Genomic DNA, 26,990 nt, shown 5'->3' with positions numbered 1-26,990 from the left:
CTCTCCATAGACTTCTATGGAGAGCTGTAATTTGATGCTTCTGTGAGCTGTGGTCTGTTTTGAGTGACCAATTTTTTTCTTTTTCAGAGTGAAGGGAAATGAAGGGCCTGATAAGTGGGGAAAGAGGCATTTTTCTCTTAAGATATGTTACAAAGTTTCTTATATTTGCCTGTGCTATTAGTTTTTGTAAATTTTCTAGGGGGAAAATAAAAAAGACTACTTAGTTTGGGGCGGCCAGTGCAATGTGATATACTTCATATACTTTGTTACTTGTTGGAGAATAAGGGCTCGTTCACACAGCGTTTTTTGGCATCAGATTTTGACACAGAATCTGCCTGAAAATCTGCTGCTAAAAAATGGCTCCCATTGACCCCAATGGGAACCACTCGCTTCTTTTTTACGCTTGATAGGAGTGGAAAAAAGAAGCGAGATGCCCCTTTGTCTCCTGGACTCCGTGGCTGTCTCAAAGTGAGGCTTATTAATTCAGGCCTAATCTGGAGCGGGATGACGGTGCATTCTGTCGTGGCTAGCCGTGCGGTATGTTCACACATGGAATCCATTTTCCGCCATGTGAACATACCCTAAAGGGTAAAAAAGTGAGTTATTCTGTAAGAACACATATTAAAGGGCAATACACTGTATAATACATAAAGTAAAATACTGACCAGTAAACGAATAGTTTTCTTAATGTATGTTATGTGTGCACCAGATCATATTGTTACCATTTGTATATGAATGTTTGCAGTCATTGAACATAGTATATAGCGTGCGTGCCTGGGCCTATGCCTAGTATACAGCCAGGAGCAGGGACACACATACGTAGGACTCCCTCCCTTCTTCCCAAAGTCTTGGTTTCGGTACAGGCGTCTTGTTTTCCTTACATTTTTGCCGGATATCAGGGTGATACTCGACATCTCGGCCATTGAGAGGAATGCAGTAATATGGGATTGCATCCCCTGAGGGTATCTGCATAATTTAACCCTTATTGTGCAGGTATACATTCACACCGGTCTGGTGTGTTCTCCATGGGATTCATTGTCAAATTTGCTAAATAACATTTTCAAATTTGATCCATCAGCATTCAGCCTTTCTTTTGTACCATCACGGCCTTGTTTTATCTTAATAATTTGGTTAGAAAAACAGAACATCCATAAATGAATCCATATTTTTGTCTGTATTCAATATACCACCTGTATGCAGACAACTCAGAGAGCTGAATATCCTTTTTTTTCCGTCTTTCATATCCCCATGCGGACCCAAAGGACAGAAACCCATACGCTAGTGTGAACCTAGCGTTATTCCTTCATTAAATGCCTCCCCTCCCCCACCCCATCCTTTTATATTATCCCAGCTCCCATAGCAATGGTTCCCAAACTTTTTGATGATATGACCCACTTTTGTGCAAAACTTTTGTGACCAGGACCATCTGAACCATAGGGCAAATGGTGTCCTGGACTGGATTGTATGGAGTTGGAGGGGCCCCTCAGCTGGCCCCGATCAAGTGGGACAGTTTTGGATTTTGGGCAGCAGGTTGTGATTTCATTTGGAGAGTTGAATACAATGGGGTGCTCAGAGCCGTCCGCTCCGTGGGAATGGGATTAATGGAACATTAATCCATTTGTATTGTGTACTGTGAAATAACAAAACAATAATTTTGCTCAAAATGTCAGTGATGCCACATGGGTTAGTCCCAAATAACTGACTGTGTAGAGGAACAACTACGGTACATCTTACCCTAATAGTGCCCTTGGATTTCTTTAGCTTCATATCAGAAGAGGCTCTAAGGGGTTATCCAACTTCCAAAAACTATCTTCCAATTCATCCACAGCAGTGCTATATCCTATCTCTTCCCTTGTGCACCCTTTGCTTGACTTGATTTTACTTGCTACTCTCTGTATCACTGTTACTTACATGCAGTGAATCTGTGGACAAACTACATTTCTTGTGACTTACCTGCCTGCTCTCACGTTCTGTGTAACAAATCACTCCCGTATCCGAGGTCAGTATGAGTGACTTCAAGCAGAAAATGTAGGTCATGTGCTGCTGTGATGTTTCATTTACTGGCTGAACTGCTCACAGGGAGGGATAGTTAACTTGTAAATGAAATGTCACAGCTGTTGTCAATGAACTGAAAATAAATCAGATAAATGGTGCTGAATTTAAACTGGATATATATTAGGAAGTGTTTTGAATCGATGGATCCTGTTATTTCACCCATATTTAACCCCCCCACCCTAAAAATAATAAATAAATAAATTTAAAAAAAAATTGGACAATCCCTTTAACCAACAACAGCCACTCACCTATACAATAACCTGGACAGGTAATATTCATGTCTACACAACAGTGTACACACACACCCTACTCCAGCTATGTCCCAACGTGTTTTCCCCCTTGACATGGGTTCATCAATGGACTTCCAGCCAAAACAACCAGCATGGGGGCAGAGTAAGTGGGTCTGTTTGGAGCCTGTAGCTTGAACCATATCATAACTAGTTTTATTACTGATGTTTCATTTTTGGTCTGCAATTGTTAAGCATCATATGTTTGGATTGTTATAATACATATTGCAAATGTTAATATTCCCCTAATATGACACACCTGGCGTCTACTGTGCTATACAGAAGATACTGCTACCATATCCTATGGCCTGTGTGCAGCATCAGGGGTGACCCAGTGTTTACCTGCTCTACTGTTGTGTAATTCCTGTTCTCTAATGTAGTCTAAGGGCTTGTTCACTTCTGCGCCCGGCACTCCTTTCTGCAGGTTTCCGTTTCCTGCACAAAACAGGGAAGGAGACGGAAACCAGCCGGCATCTTTCCAAATCCATTCATTTGAATAGGTTTGAAAAGTGTCCGGCTGTGAGCGCCGGTGAGCGTTTTATGCGCTCCGTGGCAAAACCGTTTGTTTTTTTTTTGTTTTTTTAAACCGGACACAGTCGGTACTCTGTGTCCGGTTTAAAATAAAATGGTTTCGCCACAGAGAGCTCAAAACGCTCACCGGCGCTCACGCCCGGACTCTGCATGACAGGTTTCCGTCTTCTGCCTGCAGAAGACGGATACCTGATAACGGATTCCGGGCGCTGGTGTGAACCCAGCGTCATATGCTTTTCACTACAGATGTGTTCCAAAAACATACTTCATTTTTAGGATATGTTGTTTATTACAGTGATCAACTACATATGCTTGTTATGGAAGTCTGAAGTCTCCAGGTTTGGACAAAATCAACTTTGACGTCTTACACAGATACAGTTGGTGCACTTGGGGCGGGCCTTAAGCTCCAGGAGTGCTGCTCTCATTGTTCAAGTAGGATGGGTGATGTCATAGCAGTGGGAGGATCAACACTCACTGGATAGGGTTGTGCAACCATAGCGTGACACTCTCTGCTCTAGATATCCACCCTAAAAGTATGTTCACATGGCGGAATTTTGGTTTCCACGTGGCTAGCTGCAACGGGATGCCGATGCAGTGCACCGGCATCCTGCTCCTGATTAAGCCTGAATGAATGGGCCTATTCAGGAGTGAGTCTCGTGCTGTGGACGCTGCAACTTTCTGAGCCGTGGGTAGAAGTGGCATCTCGCTTCTTTTTCCTGCTACCGGAGGCTTTTGTTGCAGGCGGTTTTTGAGGCAGATTCCGCGTCAAAATCTGCCTGCAAAAAATCTCCATGTGAACATACCCTAAGGGCTAGTTCACACGTGAACTGCCCGCGCGGGTTTTGACACCGAGAGAGATGCGGGGAGCCGCTAGCGGAGAAAAGAAGCCTGGCGGTCTGCATAGACCACCATTGTAAAGGGGCGGATTTTGAAGCGAAATCCGCTGTCAAAATCCGCCCCCTTTGCCCACATGTGAACGAGCCCTAAAGCTGCCCAGCTCTGCTCTTCCTCCATGGCTTAAGTGACATTTCGCACTTACTCCGCAGTTAGGGGCAATTACTAGGAGTGGAGAGTGAAGTACTGGCAGGAGAAGACTCGCTTCCTAAAGCCCTTTATCAGCTAATTTGCGTAAGAATAAAACTACTAAAATGGAGCTGCAATGCAGAATAAGAGAGGCATCTTTGGAAAGTGTAGAAGCCGACCTGAAAAGTACTGTTAGTTTGATGCAGAGTTTTACTGCTGATGGATTCCCTTTAGTGTCCTGCTAATGGGCATCCAAACTAGTGCATATTCAGATGAATGTACCAAGAAGACATGGTGAACCCCTGTAAAAACACCCTCCTATTATCCCTCCTCCTCCAAACCTTACAGTTGGCACAGTACAGTAAGGCGAGGCGAGGAACTTTCTATGGGCCAAAACCTGTCCATCAGACTAGCCGATATAGAAGTGAGAGCTGTCGCTCTCCAGTGGCGATATTGTGGCCTACTACGCTCCATCGGACACTTGGCATTGTGTTTGGTGATGTAAGGCTTCCATGCAGCTGCTTGGCCATGGAAACCTATAGCATGAAGCTACGGCAGGGCACAGTTTATGGCAGAGGAAGTTTCTCAGTGTTAACTTCTATAGTGACCTCCTCCATTGGTTCTCCCACTGATCCCAAAAATAGGGGTCTTGTGTCCTCATATATAGAAAATAGGTGGCTATGTATATGATGGTGCCCTCTACAGGAGACTCAGAAGTAGCTGCTTTTTAGTTGTTTGGGGTTTGTTTGTTTGTTTGTTTTTTTTTTTGTTTTTTTTTTATATACCTACATGAAATGTCTTGTTAGCCAAGCTTTTAATTAAAATGACCAAGAATGGTTCATTGTCATTGCTTGAGGAGGATCTGAGCTCCCTTCAAGATCTCAAGATTAATTTTTGTTAAATTCCGTGTCATTTTAGATCTCCTTTTAAGGAGTTTAAGCAATTGCAAAAGTTCAGGTTAACGCTATTACGTCTGTATGTCCTGGCAGTACACTATGTACACTGTTTACCGGGACGATGGCTTCTGCCTTCAGCCTTTGTCGTTGTCGGGGGTCTTCCAGGTGTGTTTATTGATCACCTGGGTCCATGGTTATTGTACTCCGTGTAGAGTTGGCACCATGCGTGTGATCTAAGGCGACTTCTTATTTTGCTTTACAGAGGTGGCAGGAATGTTTTTGTGTGCGTGGTTGGTACTCTGTATAAACAGACTTCTGAATCTTAAGATGATTTGATGCCGAATGTGGGAGTACATGGGTTTGGTATGGGAATACTGTGTACACTCTGTTTGGGAATACAGTATCAATGTAAACATGTTTGTTGTTTTTACGTGAGACTCGCGTCTGTTATGGTGGCGATACTACAATATAGCATGCAAGTCAGGAACCTACATGAGACGCAGAGCCATACGCCATAGCCCATATCGCCGTCATCCCCTACTATACAATATGCTGTTTTCTTATCTGCCTATTGAAGGCCATCATTGTTGTCGTCCTAGTATAATAATGTGATAGTACCATAGATATGGCAGGTTAGAACAATCAGCATTGGGGACCCACAGTCTGTGATATGTATTATATTCACTTGCCATAAAGCACTCGCCCTGCTAAAATTTTATATAGAATATCCAAGATATGTTTGTCCCCAATATGGCCGTCGAGATTGTTTTCAGAAACTAAATCATGATGCTAAAAAAAAAAAAATCTAAATTTTTCTACAACATTCTACTTTTTTTTTTTTTTCTTTTCTTGTACATTTTTTTTTTTTCCAACAATATGTCTTTGTAGAATGGGGAGGAAATCCACGCAAACACGGAGAGAACATACAAACTCCTTGCAGATTTTGCTCCTGGCGGGATTTTTTTTTTTCTTTTTTATGTATATAGAGCTCACAATGTACATTTTTCCCTATCATTATGTCTTTGGAATATGGGATGGAAATCCATTCTAACACGGGGAGAACATACAAACTCCTTGCAGATGTTTTTTTGCCCTTGGCGGGATTTGAACACCAGGACTCCAGTGCTGCAAGGCTGCAGTGCTAACCACTGAGCCACCGTGTGGCCCCTTTTCCTGGCAGGATTTGAACCCAGGACTCCAGCGCTGCAAGGCTAGTGCGAACCACTGAGCCACCGTGTTGCCCCTATATTCTACTTTTTAGGCCAAGGCCCTATGGTGTGTGATCGCAACACACCATACACCAAAGTACTAGATTTCTAGGTGCATTTTGTGAACAATAATTTTGCCATCCATGTTAACATCATGGCGTTGTGGCCACTATTGTGCAGTTATTTGCTTTTTAGATCCTATGGCTGTTCTGGTTCATTGTTATGTTGACCTTGAAGAGAAGGCCAGCAGGATTGCGGTAAGCATGTGACGCTAGGTTCACAATAGCGTTTGGTTCTCTTGTTTGGGTCTATATAGGGACCCGAAAGTCGGAGAGCCTGTCTGCTGAAGGCTAAAGCCCCACGCTGTGGAAACGCAGCCTTTTTTGGTTGCAGATTTTGCTGCGGTTTTTTGAGCCAAAGTCAGGAGTGGATTGAGCAAAAGGGAAAGTATAAGAACTTCCTACACGCTTCCCATTCCTCTTGTAGCCACTCTTGGTTTTGGCTCAAAAAACCGCAACAAAATCTGCAACAAAAAAAGCTGCTTTTCCGCAAAGTGGGGCTTTGGCCTCAAAAGCAGTTACCCATTGACACCCAATTTTATACTAATGCTAGCTTCATACTAGTGATAGGGTTTTCTCCCCAAGCGGACCCGAAAAACAAAAACCCTATCTGCTTCAAAAGCAGTTACCCATGGAAACCGGCAGACTCCATAGACACTCAGGTTTGTGCTCAAAATTGTAGACTGAACTGTTGCCGAGTGTGAACTTACCCTGAACAGGAGCAGCAAATCAATTATCACTTTTTTTTTTTTTTTTTTTTTAACCTATCCTGAACCGGTTTCACCAGGGAACCCCGCTTAAAAGTCAAGATTCCCCCTGATGAGCTGATTTATAGCGACCACCTAAGACCGGGTTAGGACATGTTTTTACCTACTGAAAGTGGCCATACATTTTAGATGTCTGTCAAACAAGCATTCAGGTCATAGCAATTTTTTTTCCTGTCAACCCCCCTTTTCGTATTAAAAAAAAAGCTAACTGGGTGTGTGGTCTTGGTGAGAAGAGGGAAGAAAACTGCTGTCAGACACTAGCCTATCCCTGCAAGAACGAGAAGGATCAGGCATGTTACAATTTAATATGCTTGATCCTTCTTCACCTGACATCTAATGTTGAGGTATGACTCCTCCATACCCATTAGATGATCTGTCAGATGGACTTTTTTTTTTTAAGGAGGGGGGGTTTATGACCAGCAATATCAATGTATAGAATCTTCCATAAAATAGTGGGGGAAAAAAAGAAGCTTTAAAAAAAAAATAAAAGTTGTAAATCCCTCCTTTCCCTAGAATACATATAAAAGTAGAAAATCACTGTAGAACACATACACATTAGGTATCCCTGTGTCTGACAGTGCCCGGTCTACTGAATATAGGGGATCTGCAGTGCTCCTGTTCCATTAGGAAGGGGTAAATAGGAGCACTGCAGAATTCCAAGTGGGAAAAAAAAAAAAACAGTCCTCAAGCTCAGGGAAGGGGCAGACAGACAACCAAAACACCCCCTCCCCTTCCCCAGCACCTACTGCACCCAAAAACTCCGACCATTTTAATTTTTGAAATTTTCCAGTAGCTGCTGCATTTCCCCCCCTCGGCTTATACTCGAGTCAATAAGTTTTCCCAGTTTTTGTGGTAAAATTAGGGGCCTCGGCTTATATTCGGGTCGGCTTATATTCGTGTCGGATTATACTTGAGTATATATGGTACTAATATTTGGCATTTGCTATTACTATGTTATACTTGTTTGTGGTAGGAGAGCCCCTTTAGTGGGGGCAGATAGAAAATTGGAAAACTGATGATGTAAAAGAAGGAATCTCTACCAAAAAGTCTACAATGTAAATCCCAATAAATCCATGTAGTATCAGATCTGTCCTGGGTTATACCTTATCCTGGGTCTGTACTATACTTACTTTGGTTACTTTAATTGTAAATCCCCATCATTATTTTTCCCAGCGTAGACGACCTACCTAGAACGTGATTCATCGTCGCCAGTACATCCCTCACCGTGACTCATGTAAGTTATACAGGTTGTTGTGGTCACCTGGAGAGCGGTTGTATCTTACCTGAGGTTTCATGTAGTCGGCAGATTTCAGGATTTTGGATTTATTTTACAGCATTTGCTGCTTTTTGGAATTCTGATCCAGGAGATCCCCAAATAATCTGATATTGAAGGCCTATCTTTGGGATAGCTGAAAAAACCGTTTATGACTAGAGATGAGCGAACACTGTACGGATCAGCCGATCCGAACAGCACGCACCCTTAGAAATGAATGAAAGCACCTGTGACGCTGACTTTGCCGGCGGCCGTCCACTTAACCCCCCCCCCGTGTGCTGGCCACTTCCATTCATTTCTATGGTGTGAGCGTGCTGTTCGGAACGGCTGTTTCGAACAGTGTTCGCTCATCTCTATTTATGACCTAAAAATATTTAACGCCTTGCTGTACTTGTGGAAACGCAGCTTTTATTTTTGTTTGAGTTTTTGCTCTCTTTTTTTTTGAGCCAAGTCAAGAATGGCTACAAAAGGAATGGGAGATATAAAGGAAGTTCTTATACTTCTTCCTTCTGCTCAGTCCACTCCTGGCTTTGGCTACAAAAGAAAAAACAGCAAAATCTGCAATGAAAAAAAGGTGTATTACTGCAACGTGGGGAGTAAAGGTGGGATACGGCAGCCTGTAATAGAAGTCAATGGATTTCTCAATTTACTGCAAAACGTTAGTACTAGTGTAGATGTGGTCAGATCCTCTAAGGAGGGTCCACTGGAGAGGGTAGGCGGGGTGGGGTTGGGGTAGGCGGGTTGGGGTGGGTGGGTGGGGGAGTTAAAATAAATATATATTAAAAAAAAAAAATAAACAATATATATTTAAAAATATTTATTTCTAGATCCCAAACCTAAACACATCTGAAAATACAAGCATAGAAAAATTCTACCCATGCAGTGAACACCATTGTTTTAAAGGACTGCGTGAACAATCCGAGAAAGAATGGAACATGACCGAGTTCACGGATCCTCCAATTGACTCCTATCTATGAGAGATCCGTGAAATCGGATTACCCTTGGGTGTGAACTCAAATTCAGGGCTCTGTCATGTGAATGTAGCCTCAGGCAGCCCTGGTATATGGTAATGTTATGGGTACCAGAATATGATGACTCAAAGAAATTTTTTTTCTATTTTGTTTTTTTTCAAAGTTTTGGATTTAACAACCCCCTCCCCCCAACCCCTCCACAATATAAATTTGGTTTTCCCTGTAGTCGTAACGACTGAATATAGGAAACCTGTCCTATGGGCTGCACAGGGAATGCTGTAAAAACAAAACCCATAAAAAAAAAAAAAAAATGTTGCAAATGCAGTTTTTAAACACCAATTGAGACTTTGGATTTTTTAATATCACAAACTCCACTTTTCCAAAAAGTGGACACCTCGAGAATGGGGCTTAGTAGGAGGCGTTGTGGGGTATTAAATCTGTCGTTGCCTGTCAGGTTTCTTATAACATGCTACAAACTGGAGTATAGTATTGCGGGTGTTTTTAATAAACATGGCGGATCTCTGATATGACACAGGATTACTGTAGAAAAACCATTCCTCCACAATTTTTTTTAATTTATATTTTGGGGCAAAAGATTTTTGCAGGTGTGGAAAAGTGCTGCAAAGTAAGAATTCTTCCAAAAATAGAAGTGTTAAATTCAATCTTTCTGGGTGAAACCCTAAACCCCACACACGTCCTTATGGACTGGGGGGTTTTAGTGTCTGAAATTGACCTGACAGTTTCTCTTCAATAGTTTATTTTTGTTAAACAAAAAAAAAAATAAAAATAAATATACAATCAGAAAGTGAAAAATTAAGAAAAAAAAGTTACAGTATCTGATTTTAATAAAAATCACCCACACTATTATCAGTTCTATATATACCTGTACAAAGTTCTGATCCCGGGGTAATGCACAAGTCAGGTTCTAGTGTGTAACTAATACAGAGCCGTACTCTATATAGGGCTTCATGCGAGGTGCTCTGTTTATGTATTAGGTGTGGTCCTATACTGGAACTTTGCACAGGAATTTCTGGATGACTTCTAATCTGTCACCTGAAAGGTCTGTGATTGATGTGAGTTTGGTTTGGAGCGGCAAGTCATAAGCGTCGTCGAGGGAAGTGACATAGATGTCGCTCCTGATAGCTTATCTAGCACCTCCGAGGTGACTAAACGCCGACATCTATACTCCTATATTATCAGCTGTTCTAAGAATGAATGAATATTCTAGGATAGAACACAGGGAAAAGCCAGGAGCGTACAGTGTAATCCTCCTCCGATAGCCAATGAATGCGACTGCCAAACTGTGCACATTGTTGTGTTGTGTAACTGTAGGACAACTCCACCATTAATGTGTACACTGCGCCGTTTTATCACATTAGCAGATCCAGTTCAGTGCCCGCCCTCGCTTAACTTAATGTCTCCCCAAGGAGCGTACTATCGGCTTTCCCGATCTGTGCCCCGGGTAAAGAGCTAGCGGTCCCGGTACCATAGCACTTTACAGTCAGAAGGGCGTTTCTGACAGTCAGTCAGGTATGTCCTTCTCCACAGCCGTGCCTATCGCGCTGTACAGTGTGAGCTGGGAGGAACGCACTGTCGGCTTTCCAGCATTATATGGAACTGCCTGTGCCCAATCTGATGAAAGGTCCTCTTTACAACTTTTGGAATCTTCCATTTGTGAATATTCTCTTACTGTCTGCATTCTGTAGCTTCCTGTTCCTTTGTCAGACTGTAGTAACATCTTCTATGGGGGACTGCCTAAGGAGTGAGAGAACAAATAGCTGCCTCCTTCTCTTGCAGATATAGATGTGGGTTGTTTGGGTTTTTTTTGTTTTGTTTTTTTTACTCTTTGGGTCAGAATTGATGTTGATCAAATATTGTTCACCTATGATATAGGACGTTTGCCATTTGAACCCAAGATCCCCTTAATCCTCGTGGTTTTCTTCTTTTGCCCATAACCTTGAATTCTGACTTCCATAGCACTTAGCTTTCATAAGCTTAGGAGGATAAAAGCCGTCTTAGGCTGAGGCCCCACGTTGCAGAAACGCAGCTTTTTTTTTGTTGCAATTTTGCTTCAATTTGTTGAACCAAAGCCAAGAATGGCTACAAACAGAATGGGAATATATAAGAAGTTCTTATACTTCTACCTTCTGCTCAATCCACTCCTGGCTTTGGCGCATAAGACCGCAACAAAATCTGCAACATAAAAAGCTGCGTTTTCGCAAACGTGGGGCCTTAGCCATAATGTTCATATGGCTAGGACTGTATCGTGAGTCGCACACCATAATATTTGCACGCTCTTCGATGTGATTCTTCAAAAGCCAGGGTTGGGGAAAAAACTATTCTTGCTGTTTTGTTAGGTTCGTGGTTGGGGTCTTTGTGTGCAGTGTCCAACATCTTGGCTCTAAAGAGACATGTTCACACACGTGCTGCAGCATCATACTGTCATTGAATAGTCTTCCTCCGATCTGTAGCTGGATACTGTTGCTGTGTAGAAAAACTGTTATTGAATCCAGATATTAATACACGACGAGACTTGTCATCCCGGTGCCTTTGGGTACAATGGCCCGTCTGTCATGCCTGAGGGCACACACTGGTTTTCAATAAAAATGACAACCACTGCTTTATGGTAGATGGGTTTCTTCATACTAACCACAGACGCAACAAGGAAACAGAGTTGTTTTTTCGTAATCTTTGTGCCATGAGATCGTAAGGTCCCAGGTATTACATTTCCTCATGCTGTTACCTCTTCCTTCATTTTATAACAGACAGCTACCATTGACTAGAAACTGGTTCTCTGTACTATATTAGAGTCTGCCGAAAGGGGGATAAATACAAGAGACTAGGCCTCTTCCTCACAGTCCCTCCTCCCCATGATGCAAAGTAATGCAAAAGCAGGAGCATGTGCAGGAGAAAGAGGGATAAACATTAGGGCCATCCAGGTAACCTCACCTAGCCCAAGACCCTGCCCAATGCAACACAGTTACTTTGTACCCCCAGTACAGTGATAGTACCCCGCTTTGTGTAAAACACAGTGATGAAACGTTCTTAGGGCCCCCACACAGTATAATGCATCCTATCGTTCTGTTACATAATATAGTGCCTCCAATAGGGCCACAGTGTGATGCCTCTTTAGTGCCACCCATATAGTATAATGCCCCATTGTGGTCCTCACATAATATAATGACCCCTTGTAACCCCAAAAGTGCTCCAACAGTACGTTTCCTTATCAGTGCCACTTCTGTCACTGTATAGTGCCTTCTCAATGCCTTCTGTCCTTAAAATATAATGCCCCTTTATGACTTCCACACAATAAAAAAAAAAAAAATTAACCCCACCCCCCATAAACCCATTTCCTAAGAGCAGTTCTTCCATGGTCTTTTCAGTCACCACAGATGTGATTACACAATTACATCATGCCCACTTTCATCCATGGGGTGAAAGTAGGCAACAAAATGGGCTGAGTGGTGGTGCAGGGAGCTGATGGCTTCCTGCTTTACCAATACTTTCAGCTGTATCTTCATCCGAATTGAAATTGGGAAATATTAAAGTGCTAGGCCGGGCGTCACAAGCCTCATAGCAGTTGCTGGAACTGTTAGAGCAATAGATGGTACTCTGCCTGTCTCCAAATTTTCAGGTGTGACGTAATTGTAAAAGCACCCCATGAGCTGCGGAAATGTTTCACTGGGTCTTCACAATGGATACCGGGTGGTCATGAGTAAATTTTCTTTTTTTTTCTGCTGAAGCTTTGAGTATTATAATTTCACTTATGGGCAACCAAAAGACAACACGCAGCCGAAATCTGGACACAATGGTTCTGTATTAACTATTAAAATTTGATGGTGTAAAACAAAGTTGTTGGTTCTATCTGAAGAATTGTTACTATTTTTTTTTTGCAGCTGAACCTTTTGCCTCAAAAATCAAGCAAATGAGGCTGAAAAGAGAAGACTTTGAGATTTTAAAAGTGATCGGCAGAGGAGCGTTTGGTGAGGTAAGTGCCATGTCTGACCTGTACACATTACACATAGCAAAATCGTAATCGCATGTACATGTGTGAACAGATATATCATTGCCTTGGATAAGGGGATCACATGTAGTACTAGTAACAATATTAATATTATAATAATTATTCAGAGAAGTATAGCTTGTCCTGTAGATGGATATCTGTGCACTGTACATTAGGACCTTTTTCGTATACTGGTGTTTTGTTTTTTTTTGTTTTGTTTTTTTTTTGGGGGGGGGGGGTCATTTTACAAGCATTCTTTTTGGTTTATGTATGGGAGTATGTGCCTTTCCTTCGGTCACCATAAACACTACAACAGAATGCAAAATTATAGGAGAAAAGAAAAAACCTTTAGCCTACATCCTCCATTTCAACACTTAACTTGAATAGTAAAGATTTCAATTACGTGTAGCTCAGAGAAGAAAGCGGGTCCTTCAAATAAAGCAAAGCAGGTCATCCAAGACATAGGTTGAATGGTGGAGCATGGAGCTGACTGCTTCCTGCTCCACCATTGTTTACAACAATATCTACATCTTGAGGAAGTAGATACAGTGGACATTGGGATACAGAATATTAATGCTCCAGGATGGGGTGGCAAGAGGCACCATTGCAGCCATTGTGACTGTTAGAGATATTTCCACCCCTTCCTTTTTACCAAAATTCAATGGGACTGAATTGTAGAAGTATCCCAAAATCTTAATTCTCGCCTGCAAGATCTGGAAAGTGTCCTCGTATATTGTTAGGTTATGAAATAAAGGAGGCATGAGGTCAGGTATTTAGGAAAGTTGAGGAAGTACCACGTCGGACAAACAGCGGTGCAAAGCAATCCACATGGCCTTTAATAATACAAGCCATTGTTTAGAAGTGTTATTGTGGTGCCACTCTACCTGTCTGTGCAGTGGTGAATCCTGAAGGAGTAAGTTAAAGTTTTGGCTATATCCAGAGGTTTTAATCTAGTTTTTATAGGTTTGTAAATGAAGGCCTTAACACGTACCTGCAGCTTCTCCACTTTTCAGGCAGTTACTTTCTCTATGAAGAGGGGAGGGGGATTAGAAAAAAAAAATTGCTGCTGTTACTCTGCTGTTCTTTGCTTTATTTAAACTAAGTTATAGATAAGAAGCTGATAATACACAGAATGAGGCAATAAATCAATTAACCAGTGACAGGAGAATCCCCCCCCCCCCATTCTATAGAGTTCTTCATGTCAGGTTGAATATGGACACTATGTAAACAAGCAGTAAGATGAAGTATAAAGAGCAGGAGAATGGTTAAATAAGTGGAGACGGAAACTGATCTCCTTAATAAGATGTATTACAAAGTTTCTTATATTTACCTGCACTATTCATTTATAAAAGGTTGTTCATAGTTAGAGGTACGCTGTAGAGTCAAAGCCTGAGGCTGCACTACTGACGCATTCTGATGCAATTTTCTCTTCTGATTTGCGTTAGGTGCAGACCTCACTATTCTTCTATATTCACCTCTTATTTGCCACAAATAACTCCAGTTAGGGTAGTGACATAGATATGGATAGTTGATCTTGTATCCACAGTCTCCAAGACTGCACCTGACGGAAATCATAACAGGAAATGTAATCCGTATCTCTCTGTTGTAGCCTCAGGCCTCGAGTCTGCGACTTCAAATGATCATATCTCAACGCAGAACTGAACGATGAAAAGAGGCATTTCATGTTTTTAATGTATGTGAAAGGGCCTATGTCAATGTATTATTGTAGGTCTTCTTTGTGTACCATGTCCTCTCAGGTGAGAAAGTAAGCGGCAACCATTTTCATACCGTAAAACCTAAGCTATTAGGACTGTTTTAGGGCTTCTCCATCCCTTGAATTGTTCAGCCATTTGGTCTCCCCTTTAGTTGGATCTACACCATTCACAGTGAGACAATGGTCACCCACCCACCAAAGTCTTCTAACCAACCCTATCAATTGGGCCATAAAACACTGGTCCAGATCTACTGCTGTGGTTACAACTAGCATAAACCTGGCATAGTGTTGCTCATCTTGGTGCGTCTAGTTTGAGCTAACATTGTTTTTGACTAGCTAGACATGTTAGTGTGGATTCTCAGAAAAAGTGGAGTGACCACCGCATGCCAAAATTGATGTAGCCACTAGTAATTCTTTCACACCCAATGCAAACTTATCACATGTCCCTGGCCTTCAAGCCAAACTCACAATGGAAGGCCATCACAACTACACTGTGTGAGCAAGACCTGAACCATTCAGTGATGGTGAGTGAGGGGCATGACTTAAGGTGGTCTTATATTTTGGATAGTAATTTTAGTGGCTGGAACTCCTCATTGGCGAGCCATAAACTTCATATAGTTTTTCTTCTTGACCTCTGTTTTTCCATAATTCATGCTAGACTGCCTTATATGTCTTTAGGCCTCCAGAAGGATCGTACATGTTCATTTTCAAGGCCTGACTCTCTTGTTCTCAGCAGAGATGACAAACCTTCAAATGTGTTTAACAGTAGATGGAATACACTTTGGGAGGAATCGTTGCCAATGGTCCAGCACTTGCAGCTCGGCAGAGTATGCATGTGTACACAATAGGGAGGAGGGATTGAGAGCTTCTGGAAGTCACCAATATCATTGACCTCATTTTTTTTTTCCCACTATCAAGGGAAAGGCAAGGCACCTCCATACATGCTAAATGGTTGGCTGGTCTTGGTAGAATTGACATTTTGGCCACCATTCATCTGTGTATGACAACACTACACTGTCATACTGTGGTTAATAACTGTTTATAGGTATGCAGGACCACTGAGACCTTATGGAGACTTTTTTTTTTAACTTGCCACTTAGACTTGTTACACTTGCCTTGTCCGATATCTGTGGTTTTCCTTGGTGCCACCCAGCGGTGTTTTTTTTTTTTCTTTTATATACAATGTTTTTCATATACAATGAATTATTTAAAAAAAAAAAATTAACAGTTTAGCTAATTAATGTTTTTATTTTATCTACCACCTTTTGTCTTTCATTTTCAGGTGGCCGTGGTGAAAATGAAGGGCAGTGGAAAAATCTTTGCTATGAAAATCCTACACAAATGGGAGATGCTGAAACGAGCCGAGGTACGCTCTGTTGTATAGCGAATACTTTTCTATGAATATATCGCTTTGTATTTATCTTTACTTGCTGGTTTAACACCTGGATCTTTTACGTTCGTTTTATTTTTGTGTTCTTCATGCGTGGACAACAGGATTTTTTTGTTTGTTTGTTTTAGTAAACGGAAAGTTAATACAATACAGCGTATAAATAGTTTTTCTATTTTGCGTCACTTGTTTAGATCTACAATTCTGGTGAATGAAACTGGGCAGAGGGCAATGGTTTCGGTTGTGTTAGCCATTTTGTCTACTTTAGTTGCTGTAACATTTTGTTGGGATGTAAATGACATATATAAAGGTTTTTGCTTGTCCGTTTTCTGCTTTACTTTGCATAGGTTTTTTTTGTATATGTTTATTTTTTTCAGGTGTGAAATGTACAAAGTAATTTTTTTTTTTTCATTTTCCTGTTTAAATTTTAGTTGCACAAAAACGGAATAAAGTTTTGTTTTTTTTTTTCATGTTCAGTTAGGCCTGTTTTAGTGGGACAGAAATGTTTTAGAATGAAACTGTGCGACATTGCAGCAAAATTTGTGTTCTAGAGCTGAGGCATATGATTAGCCATCCTATAGATCAGGGGTAGGGAACGTACGGCTCTCCAGCTGTTGCAAAACTACAACTCCCAGCATGTATACTGGCTCTGCTGTTCTGGGAACTCCCATGGAAGTGAATGGAGCATGCTGGGAGTTGTAGTTTCACAGCAGCTGGAGAGCCAAAGGTTCCCTACCCCTGCTATAGATGATATAAAGATAGACAAACCACAGTATATTCCCTCTTATAACTTTGCCACAGTATCCCCAACCCATAATGGTGCCTTCCACAGTGTTTCTACCCTAATATCTGTGCCATTTACATTCTCACCCCAGCCATAACTGTGCCAATTCCATTGTCTTCCTACCCTATAATGTTGCCAGCCCATAATGTTATCCAAGGTGCCTCCCAACTGCATAATGTTGTCAGCCTTGTTGTCTCCCCATTGCCCAGAATGTTGCCATCCTGGTGGTCTCTCCATTGCCCAGAGTGGTGCCAGCCACGGGGTCTCTCCATTGCCCAGAGTGGTGCCAGCCTCGGGGTCTCACCATTGCCCAGAGTGGTGCCAGCTTTGTGGTCTCTCAATTGCCCAGGATGGTGCCAGCCTTGGGGTCTCCCCATTGCCCAGAGTGGTGCCAGCCTCGGGATCTCCCCATTGCCCAGAGTGGTGCCAGTCTCGGGGTCTCCCCATTGCCCAGAGTGGTGACAGCCATGGGGTCTCTCCATTGCCCAGAATGTGCCAGCCACGGGGTCTCCCCATTACCCAGAATGTGCCAGCCACGGGGTCTCCCCATTACCCAGAATGTGCCAGCCACGGGGTCTCCCCATTGCCCAGAGTGGTGCCAGCCTCGGGATTTCCCCATTGCCCAGAGTGGTGCCAGTCTCGGGGTCTCCTCATTGCCCAGAGTGGTGCCAGCCTCGGGGTCTCCCCATTGCCCAGAGTGGTGCCAGCCACGGGGTCTCCCCATTGCCCAGAATGTGCCAGCCACGGGGTCTCCCCATTGCCCAGAATGTGCCAGCCACGGGGTCTCCCCATTGCCCAGAATGTGCCAGCCACGGGGTCTCCCCATTGCCCAGAGTGGTGCCAGCCTCGGGGTCCCCCCATTGCCCAGAGTGGTGCCAGCCTCGGGGTCCCCCCATTGCCCAGAGTGGTGCCAGCCTCGGGGTCTCCCCATCGCCCAGAATAGTGTGAACCGTGATTTTCCCTCCCCTATAACAAATCCAGACAGTCTCTTGCCTTATGATGTGGTAGATGTTGGTAATACATTTACCATATTTAGTATCCGTTTTAATCTCCACTTTTTCCTAGAACAATTTTCATCACAATTAATCTTGGATTAATATATTGTGAGCCCAATATGGAGCTCACAATCTACATTAAGAAAAAAACAAAATAAAAACTTAATCTTGGATTAAGAAGTGTAAAAACAATCTATTACAAAAATAGATAAAAATAAAAAATGTTTTACTGATAAAATTCGCACCGCTGGGATATATTTTATAATGACCATCATTCTAATAGTGTTTGTCCTCTGTTCTGTGCCTGCTTTTGTACTGGGAAGGTCACAAATAGTAAGACATTACTACCGCTAATAACTCCTATTACAATCTGTAGGACATATGAGGACTGCTGGTACCGGCACAGTTTGCACAGAGAAGGCGGTGTATCAGATGGGCACCCTTAGGGAGAGCATGACGTCCATACGGCTAAACAAGAGATGTCAGATAACCCTCCCAACGTCTAGTAATCCTAAAGGCACATTATAAAATAACTAAACCATTCGGAATAGAAATAAAGGGTTAAGTTTCAAGACTATCTTATATTTATTTTTTTTCCCCCTATTTTCCTGCAAACGATGGCCGGGGACCAAAGGCGTGCTGTTTTCTGATTACATGCTTTGAAGTGAAAGGGAGGATTCTCGGTTTTCTGAAGAGACACACTTATGTAGATTATAGACCTGTTTATGAATCACTGGCTTTACATCACTTTCAGCCCAAGTCAGATTAGTGCAGGAAACTACTGTTTTTATAAGTCATTTTATACAGGCTGGTAGTTCACAATTTGTGAATCACAGCCCATAAATTATACCCACAGAGAAAAGGTTAAACTTGAATAAATCCAGAAGAAACCGGCATCTTTCTTCAGAACAGGGCCCCCGCTGCTGAGAATGGAGAGGTGGCCAGGCATTCGACACTTTCTATCCACTTTCGTTGGACTTCCAAAAAAGTATGAAACCATGAGAGTGACCCAGAGGGATCTTTCTGACACTGCATGTCAGCCATTTATGAAGGAATTGGAATTGGGCTGTGGTAAAATAGTCGTTGATGGTTTGGCCTATCGACTCAAAAAGCCTGGTGGACCTGTATCTGTCAAACTGGATAGGGGATAGGCGTCAGTTTGATGGGTGGCCCAAACGCTGGATTTCTCATTGATCAGGGAGACGGGGGACCAAAAGTTTCCCAAAAGCCTCCTTGTGAATGGCGCACCAGTGTGCTTGCATAACCAGAGATCCATTCGCTTCATTGGGGCTGCCATGATTGTTGTCTATGGCTAGGAGATAACTGCACAACCTCTTTAACATGTTGAGGGCTTTTTCTATTGTGTGGGTCAAGTTGGACTTACAAAAAAAAAATTGTTTTCCCTTATTAACTTCTTTAAAAAAAAAAAAGTCACACAAGTGCAACTTTGATATTCGACGTTCTGAAGACTTGGATAATGCACGGCCATACTTCTGCTGAGGATGGAAGAGTCTAACAGGCTTGTGTATGGCAGACTTGGGGTTGCCTTTGTTAGACACCTGGCTGCCAAAGCAACCCATCCGCACCCCTACAATGTCTAAAACCACCTAGAGGAGGCCTCTAGCCCTCTGTTGCAGAGATATCACATTTCTGTCACCAATAAGTAGGGTTTTGCCTTTATACCTTTTTCCATAGTTGCTCCCAATAGCATATTTGGATATTGACCTAAACGGTGATATCTTGGCACCAATTCACAAGGTGAAACACCTTTTGATTCAGGTGCCCTAACCTATCTACCTGAGGCTGAATTCAGGTAACAGACTCTGTTTCAGTGCCCCGTGACCATCATTGCACTACAGAGTCTATATCTAATTGTCACAATACAGCTTTCTAGTGTAAGAATCCTGTCTATGACATCCTACATCTCAGTGTCTTGGACTTACTACTTACAGTTTTAAGATGTTATCAATAGTTCCTTATAGGATTGGAAACTTGGCACCCCCACCGATCAGCTGTTGCAAGATGCCGAGCTTAGTTCTCTATGTATTAGTTATAATAAGATGGGACACCGCGGCACACACGTTTCTTTGAAGGTCACAAATTGATCTCTTAATTCACTAGACACATCAATAATTCTAATATCAGTCCTCTGTAGTAAGTACAAGAACATGAGATGATAAATCTGTATAAATATATAAATGGTCCATATAAGAATTATGGGGAAAGCTTTTCCATGTAAAATCGCCTTAAAAGACAAGGGAGCGCTCCCTCTACCTGGAGAAAAAACGTATTATATTCCAGAACTGACAAGGCTTCTTCATAGTAAGGACTGCGAATATGTGGAATAGCCTACCCACAGCTGACAGCTTCCAAAACAGGAGTGAGTAGTATCTGAGCTGTAGTAACTCAGGATGGCCACTGTACAGAGAGTGGCGCCGTCTGCTTCCTGCTCCTTTCTCTGTGTGAATTTGGGAGTTAGATGTGTCAGACCTCCACGATCAGTGAACAACTTATCCTAAGGAAAGGTCATCAAATAAATAAAATAAATCACTGTGTGTTGTGAGTAAATTGCCAATTCCGATCAGTGATGTGCTGGTGGGCTACCTAAGGACTAGACGCTTGGACGGATGGATGTCTCCATCGTACTTGTGCTTCCGGGAAGGGTCACACTTCAGAAGTGCGGTGCTGGTCTTATCTGCAGTATCACTTGACTTGGTTATCAGGGGTTGTATAATGTAACTTCCATACTGATCTTACTGAAAACTGAAGTTGGGGTTGGCTTTTGTGTTCTCTCTTTGTGTAGAATGGCTTCTTAAGTATTTCGTGTTTCCTGAGGCTGGATCTGCCATGTCCACAGTGCAGCAGTATTCAGAACGCGGCATTGTGAGCGCTGACCTTCCCCCTCCGGGTTATGTCAAACTGGAATGCCAAGATGTGTCACTGCTCTATTCACATGTCTGGGATACCTTCCAGAGATCAGACAAGTATAGGCAGGCATCCCAACCCATCCTGCACTTTGTGAGCCGGTGTATATGTTGCACACCTAATGAACTAACACTGGTGTGGTTGGGGGGGTTTATATTCTTTATTCACCTTATCTGTAATCATAAGGGACATGCATCAATATGGAGAGTAGGACCTCCCTTCTTCTTGCTATCTGAGGTGCACTACAATAAGTGTCCTTACATACTATCTAGTAGTTATACATTAGCATCAAGTTCTCAGTCATTCCTAACATCAGTGACTGTATCAACATATACTGAACAATACAATATGAGAATATAACAACAACATGGCTGCAGCAATTAATCACTGTACCTGTAATCATAAGGGACATGCATCAATATGGAGAGTAGGACCTCCCTTCTTCTTGCTATCTGAGGTGCACTACAATAAGTGTCCCACCAGAAACACACCTCTGAGATACATGGTCCCACTCTAGTGTCAGATTACAGGACCTGTAAACTGCTAGTCTGACACTAGGTAATATCCAAATTTTTGTGTGGTGGATCTTTCTGTATATATCTCACATTCTTCCCCACTAAATTAATGTCGTCCTCGACATTCCGCATTTCCGCAATTATGTGGATTGTCTTAAGGTACTTTAGTAATTGAGAACAATCAATTGGTGGTGATATCTCCAATAGAGGTCAATGCCTCATTGTGACATATGTTCCTATAAAAATGTCACAAGTTACTTCTAGGTCCGTTGCTAGCTAAGAGACCTAGAAGAGCCAATGTTAGCACTGGTTCTAAGTAGTATTGGACCACCATGCATAACAATGCTACTACAATATCTGAACCTCATTTTATGAGGTGGAGATTGGTCAGGTCTAATTTTTGCATTAAATATGACCATATAACCTCACAGTTTCTATCGCTAAACAACTAGAAACATTGCCAAATAAACAAACTAATTGTAAACATAACAGTGCAATTGCTTTGAAGGTAAATAGTCTTTATATCCGCTCACAGTTCTCCAGAAAATATGCTGGTGGTAGGTACCATTCAGGTTGTTTCTCTTGGCCAATGGTTTTCACTACCTGTTTAGCATGAAAACTTCTTGGTACCCGACTTGGTTCTCCCATGGTATCATAAGTAAGTGTAACCGGCCTTCGCCTTTCTATCGCAACAGAAGATCTTTTCAAAGTCTGTTGTCCTGAAATTTCTGTTTCTTCATCTGTTTCTGGGTCTGTTGATTCAGATTTCTCCATCCATACTTCTTCCTCTGGAGTTGTTGCAGATTCCTCTGATGACTTTTCTGATTCTGACAGTAGACCTTCAGGTGATGCCAAGATCTCTGATGAATTTTGTGGTTCAAATTCTGCTGCGTCAGGATTAAGTTTACTGCCTTGTGCTGTATAGTTATCTGTTGTAGGTGAACTTAATGAACACATTTCATCTTCTTCATCAACACTATCAGTTTCATATCCTACATGCGATGTTGGTTTTGGTCGCTTTGCTTTGGAGGATCTCTCTTGGCCTAACAATTCAGCAGTCTGCTGTACATCTGGAAGATAGTCACAAGATAATAACAGATTACGGTGCAAAATCCTTGATCTGTTGCCACCTGACTCTGGTTTTACCTCATACACTGGACTGTTTTCGTGTTTTCTTCTCACGACAACATAAATCTTATCTTCCCAATAGGAGCGAAGTTTTCCTGGTCCTCCTTTCTCATGTAAGTTCTTCACTAGAACTCGACTTCCTGGAGTAAGTTCAGCACCATGACTTTTTTGATCATAGTATTCCTTGCTTTTACATGCTGACTTCTTTGCGGTTTCTGAAGCTATTTTATAAGCTTCTGCCATTCTCTTTTTCCAGACTGTAACATAATCCGCGTAAGTTTTGTATTTCTCTGATACTGGAGTGTCAAACATTATGTCAATTGGAAGTCTTGGTGATCGACCATACAATAGGTAGAAAGGTGAATACCCTGTTGCTTCACTTCTAGTACAATTGTAAGCGTGGACAACTTTTGACAAAGAATTCTTCCAGTCTTGCTTTTCTTCCTCTGTAAGAGTTCTCAACATTGACAACAACGTACGATTAAAACGTTCAACCTGTCCATTACCCTCTGGGTGATATGGAGTTGTATGAGAATTCTGAATTCTGCAGTATTTCCCAAGTCTTGCAAATAACTGATTTTCAAATTCTCTTCCCAGATCATGGTGTAATTTTGTTGGAAAGCCAAACTTTAGAGCAAAATCATTAAATATCTTGTCTGCTGCAGTCTTACCAGACTTGTTTGTGGTAGCATATGCCTGTGCAAACCTTGTAAAATGATCCATTACAACAAGGATGTACTCATATCCTCCTTTGCATTTTTCCAGATGCAGAAAATCAATCGATACCATTTCAAAAGGATAGGTGGAGACAATGTTGTTCAATGGTGCTCTGGTTGGTTTATTGGGACGTTTGTCTTTTAGACACTTGCATTCTCTGGTGACATAATGCTCAATATCCTTCTGCATATATGGCCAGAAAAAGCGTTCTCTAACAAGATTGACAGTTCTTTCTACTCCTAAGTGTCCCATTTGCTCATGGAGTTCTTTGAATACTGTCCTATGGTAGACTTTTGGCAGGACTAATTGTAAGTTATGGCTAGTCTTCCTATAAAGAATACCATCTGAATTGAGGTATAACTTAGACCATTCTCTGAATAAGGCAGTTACAGCTGGTGGTTCTGTTTGTCTCTCCTTCTTAGCCGGAAATCTGTTTTGATGTTTGTAGTGTAGCAGTCTCCCAATGATCTTGTCTTCTTCTTGTGCTTTTCTGATAGTTTCTTTTGGGAGCTGGTTAACGCTTGCTCTGAGGCTTTGTTCAGCTTCTCCAGCTGTACTTTCTACAGTTACAGGGCACCACCATGGCATATGTTCCTCCTCTTGTATCTGAACTGCTTGGACAGTGCTACCAATAGCTTCCATGCTGATTTCTTGGGAACATTCCTTCATATACTGGTCAGGATCTAGTGGCATTCTTGACAATCCATCAGCGTCTGCATTTGCTTTCCCTGGGCGGTATTTAATGCTAAAATTGAAGTCTGCAAGTTCTGACACCCATCTATGGCCAGTTGCATTTAATTTCGCTGTAGTGAGAACATAGGTAAGTGGATTGTTGTCTGTATATACAACAAATGATGGACTATAGTACAAGTAGTCTCTAAAACGGTCACATATTGCCCATTTCATTGCCAAAAACTCAAGTTTCCCCGAGTGCAAATGGTAGTTTTTCTCTGCTGCAGTAAGAGTTCTTGAGCCATAACCAATAACTCTCAACTTGCCATTTTGCCTTTGATATAGGACAGCACCAAGTCCTTCCTGAGACGCATCACAGTGCAGTATGAATGGGATGTTGAAGTCTGGATATCCCATCACTGGTGGCTTAACTAACAAATCAATCAGTCTCTCCAGGATTTCTTGATGATGGGCAGTCCAATTGATGGGCTGATGTGCAGGAAGTTGACTTTTTCCCTTCTGTTTGGATCTATCTCTCTTTGCTTTCTTTTGTGTGGGTGATGGTGAACAAGGCCCTACCGACAGTAGATCATACAGTGGAGCGGCAATCCGGGAGAAATTTTGAATATATGTCCGGTAGTAAGACAGAAAACCTAGTATTTTTCTAAGCTCTCCCACTGTAGATGGAGGTTTGTTTTTCAAAGCCATTACTGGAGCAATTTCTGCTGGATCCATAGTATAGCCATCAGCAGAGACACTCTTACCTAGGAACCGGACTTGTCTTTTGAACAGCTCACATTTCTTCGGTGTTAGCTTGATTCCATGCTGTTGGTAGCGCTGAAGCACAGTCCGTACATGTTCCACATGTTCAGTGAAAGACTTACTGTGAACCAGGTTGTCATCAAGATATGGTTGACAGATACTGTCTCTCAGTCCTTCCAAGCATTCTTCCATGCTTCTCTGAAATTCCGCTGGAGCTGAGCTGAGCCCAAAAGGAATACAGATCCATTCATATAATCCCCAAGGTGTTATAAAGGCTGTCAAAGGCCTACTGGATTCTTCCATAAATCCTTGGTGATAGGCTTTCCCTTGATCAAGCACAGAAAACCATGAACTTCCTGACAAACTATTCAGCATATCTTGGATTCTCGGTATAGGATGACGGTCAGGAACTGACTTCTGGTTTAGTTCTCTATAATCACAGCAGAGTCTCAGGCTACCATCTCGTTTTCTTACACATACTATAGGAGAAGAGTAGGATGATTTTGACTTTCTAATCCATCCTCTATTTATCAGGTCTTGTAGGTACTCCTTCACTTCGTTATGAAGCGGTTTTGGTACCGAAGTATATGTCTTTTTAACGGGGGTGGTGTCTTTTAGATTAATCTTTAATTGGAGTGATGGAATACATCCAACATCAGACTCATCTCTGGAGAAGGCATGACATTCTTCTCTTAACATCTGCCTTACTATGCACTGTTCGTCTGCATCAAGATGATCCGTAGGAACCGGAGGATCCCATTCCTCTTTAACTGAAGACACTTCACCCTCTGCTTTGTCAACATTTTCCACTGTTTGTATGTTTGCAGTCAGAGAAGAAACTTGAACAGGTTTTATGCAAGCTGGGTATACCGCTTTGACTGTTTCCAAGTGACCCAACACGGTTTTTGGATCCAGTACAATATCATGTTTAGTGGGGTTCATTACTGGAATGGTTACCCGAGCATAGTTGTCATAAGGTACAATCACAACTGTCTCATCTGTATATATTCCCTCTGGTAACTGTGCAGTGTTACTTGGCACAAAGAGCTTTTCCTGGTTCTTCTTATGAGGTCCCACATGGACACCACACTTGACACCCATTATAGTACCTGCAGGAATAATGGTACGACGTACTCCAGTTCTTACCTCCTTCACAAATGTTTCTGCTTGGCTCACTTGGACGGCTTTTACCACCATCTCTGCTCTTCTTGTCGGCAGTGAAAATGATGCAGCCAGTGTACTCACCAAAGATGATGAAGGGATTTTTCTCAGGATGACTTCCTCAATCACATTATATCCAATGATTGGCTCTTCAGCTACATTATTGTCACTGGATACTAGAAAAGGCACCAGAAGTTCTATGTTGTCATTACCAGAGGACAGCTGGAAGGTTACTTCTATCCAACCAATGAAAGGAATTTCGGTCTTGTTTACCGCTCTCCCGCATAATGGTTCAGAGCCTAGTAATTCTTCCACTGCCCTTACTTCTGTTTGAGGAAGGTACTGCTGCCGCCAACTTTCATTGATGATACTTGCTTGAGCTCCAGTGTCCCATAATGCCTGAAGAGGAACCCCATTTAGTTTACATAGGACCATACACCTTTTTCCTATTAAATTGATGAGTTTTCTTTGGCCTCTCGACACACTTTCACTCATCTGTAAGTTAGTTGTCGTGCACTTCCTAGAAGTGACTTGCTGTATATTGTTCTGTTGAAGCTCCAGTTGTTGGATACGATCACATACATTTTGGAAATAAGTATGTAGCAGATTTTCTTTGGCTTCCATACCTGAAGATGGTACTTTCTTTGGTTGGGACTGGGGCTTGGCACAGGTTACTGATTGTCCCTCATCAGCAACCTCCTGTCTTTTAACTGTGCAGATCTGGGTGCACAACATCCCCTAGCATAATGTCCTTCTTTACCACATTTGTAGCAGTGGCGACATGTATGACCTTGATTTGATGTCTTGCAGGCCTCACAAATTGGATTCTGCTTATTTCTGGAAGTTACTTGGGATGAAACCAATCTTGGTTCTTGAGAAGTCTTAAGTAACTTTTTCAATTCTGACATCTCATTCCTCAGTTCTTTCACAGCCTCCTCCCAGTTTGTCACTTCTGTATCTCCTGAAGGTGGAACTTTCTTTGATTTTAGCGTAGGTGGGGCGGTTTGAGTTGTAGATGACTCTACTTTTGTAAGTAATCCTTGTTGTGTGGTACCAGCCTGCATTTCGCCAAGTTTGCTGATTTTGCTGGAAGAGTACTTCTTTAATTTCTGTTCCCTCTCTTGTTCCCAACTGGCAGCTTCATTCATTTTCTTTAT

At 42.2% G+C, this 26,990-nt stretch overlaps 1 protein-coding gene across 4 annotated transcripts in view; it reads left to right on the top strand.

Moving 5' to 3' along the window:
* The window catches only part of CDC42BPG (CDC42 binding protein kinase gamma), a 64,508-nt gene that overhangs the window by 10,388 nt on the left and 27,130 nt on the right, over nt 1–26,990 (top strand). For all 4 annotated transcript variants that reach the window (XM_075281434.1, XM_075281433.1, XM_075281432.1 and 1 more), the window contains exons 2-3: nt 12,967–13,058; nt 16,070–16,153. In XM_075281434.1, the coding sequence (XP_075137535.1) occupies nt 12,967–13,058; nt 16,070–16,153 (176 nt within the window). The remainder of the gene's footprint in view (nt 1–12,966; nt 13,059–16,069; nt 16,154–26,990) is intronic.

The sequence above is a fragment of the Leptodactylus fuscus genome, chromosome 7 (assembly GCF_031893055.1).
Source record: "Leptodactylus fuscus isolate aLepFus1 chromosome 7, aLepFus1.hap2, whole genome shotgun sequence".
Lineage (NCBI taxonomy): Eukaryota > Metazoa > Chordata > Amphibia > Anura > Leptodactylidae > Leptodactylus > Leptodactylus fuscus.
This window is presented reverse-complemented; position numbering and strand designations above follow the sequence as displayed.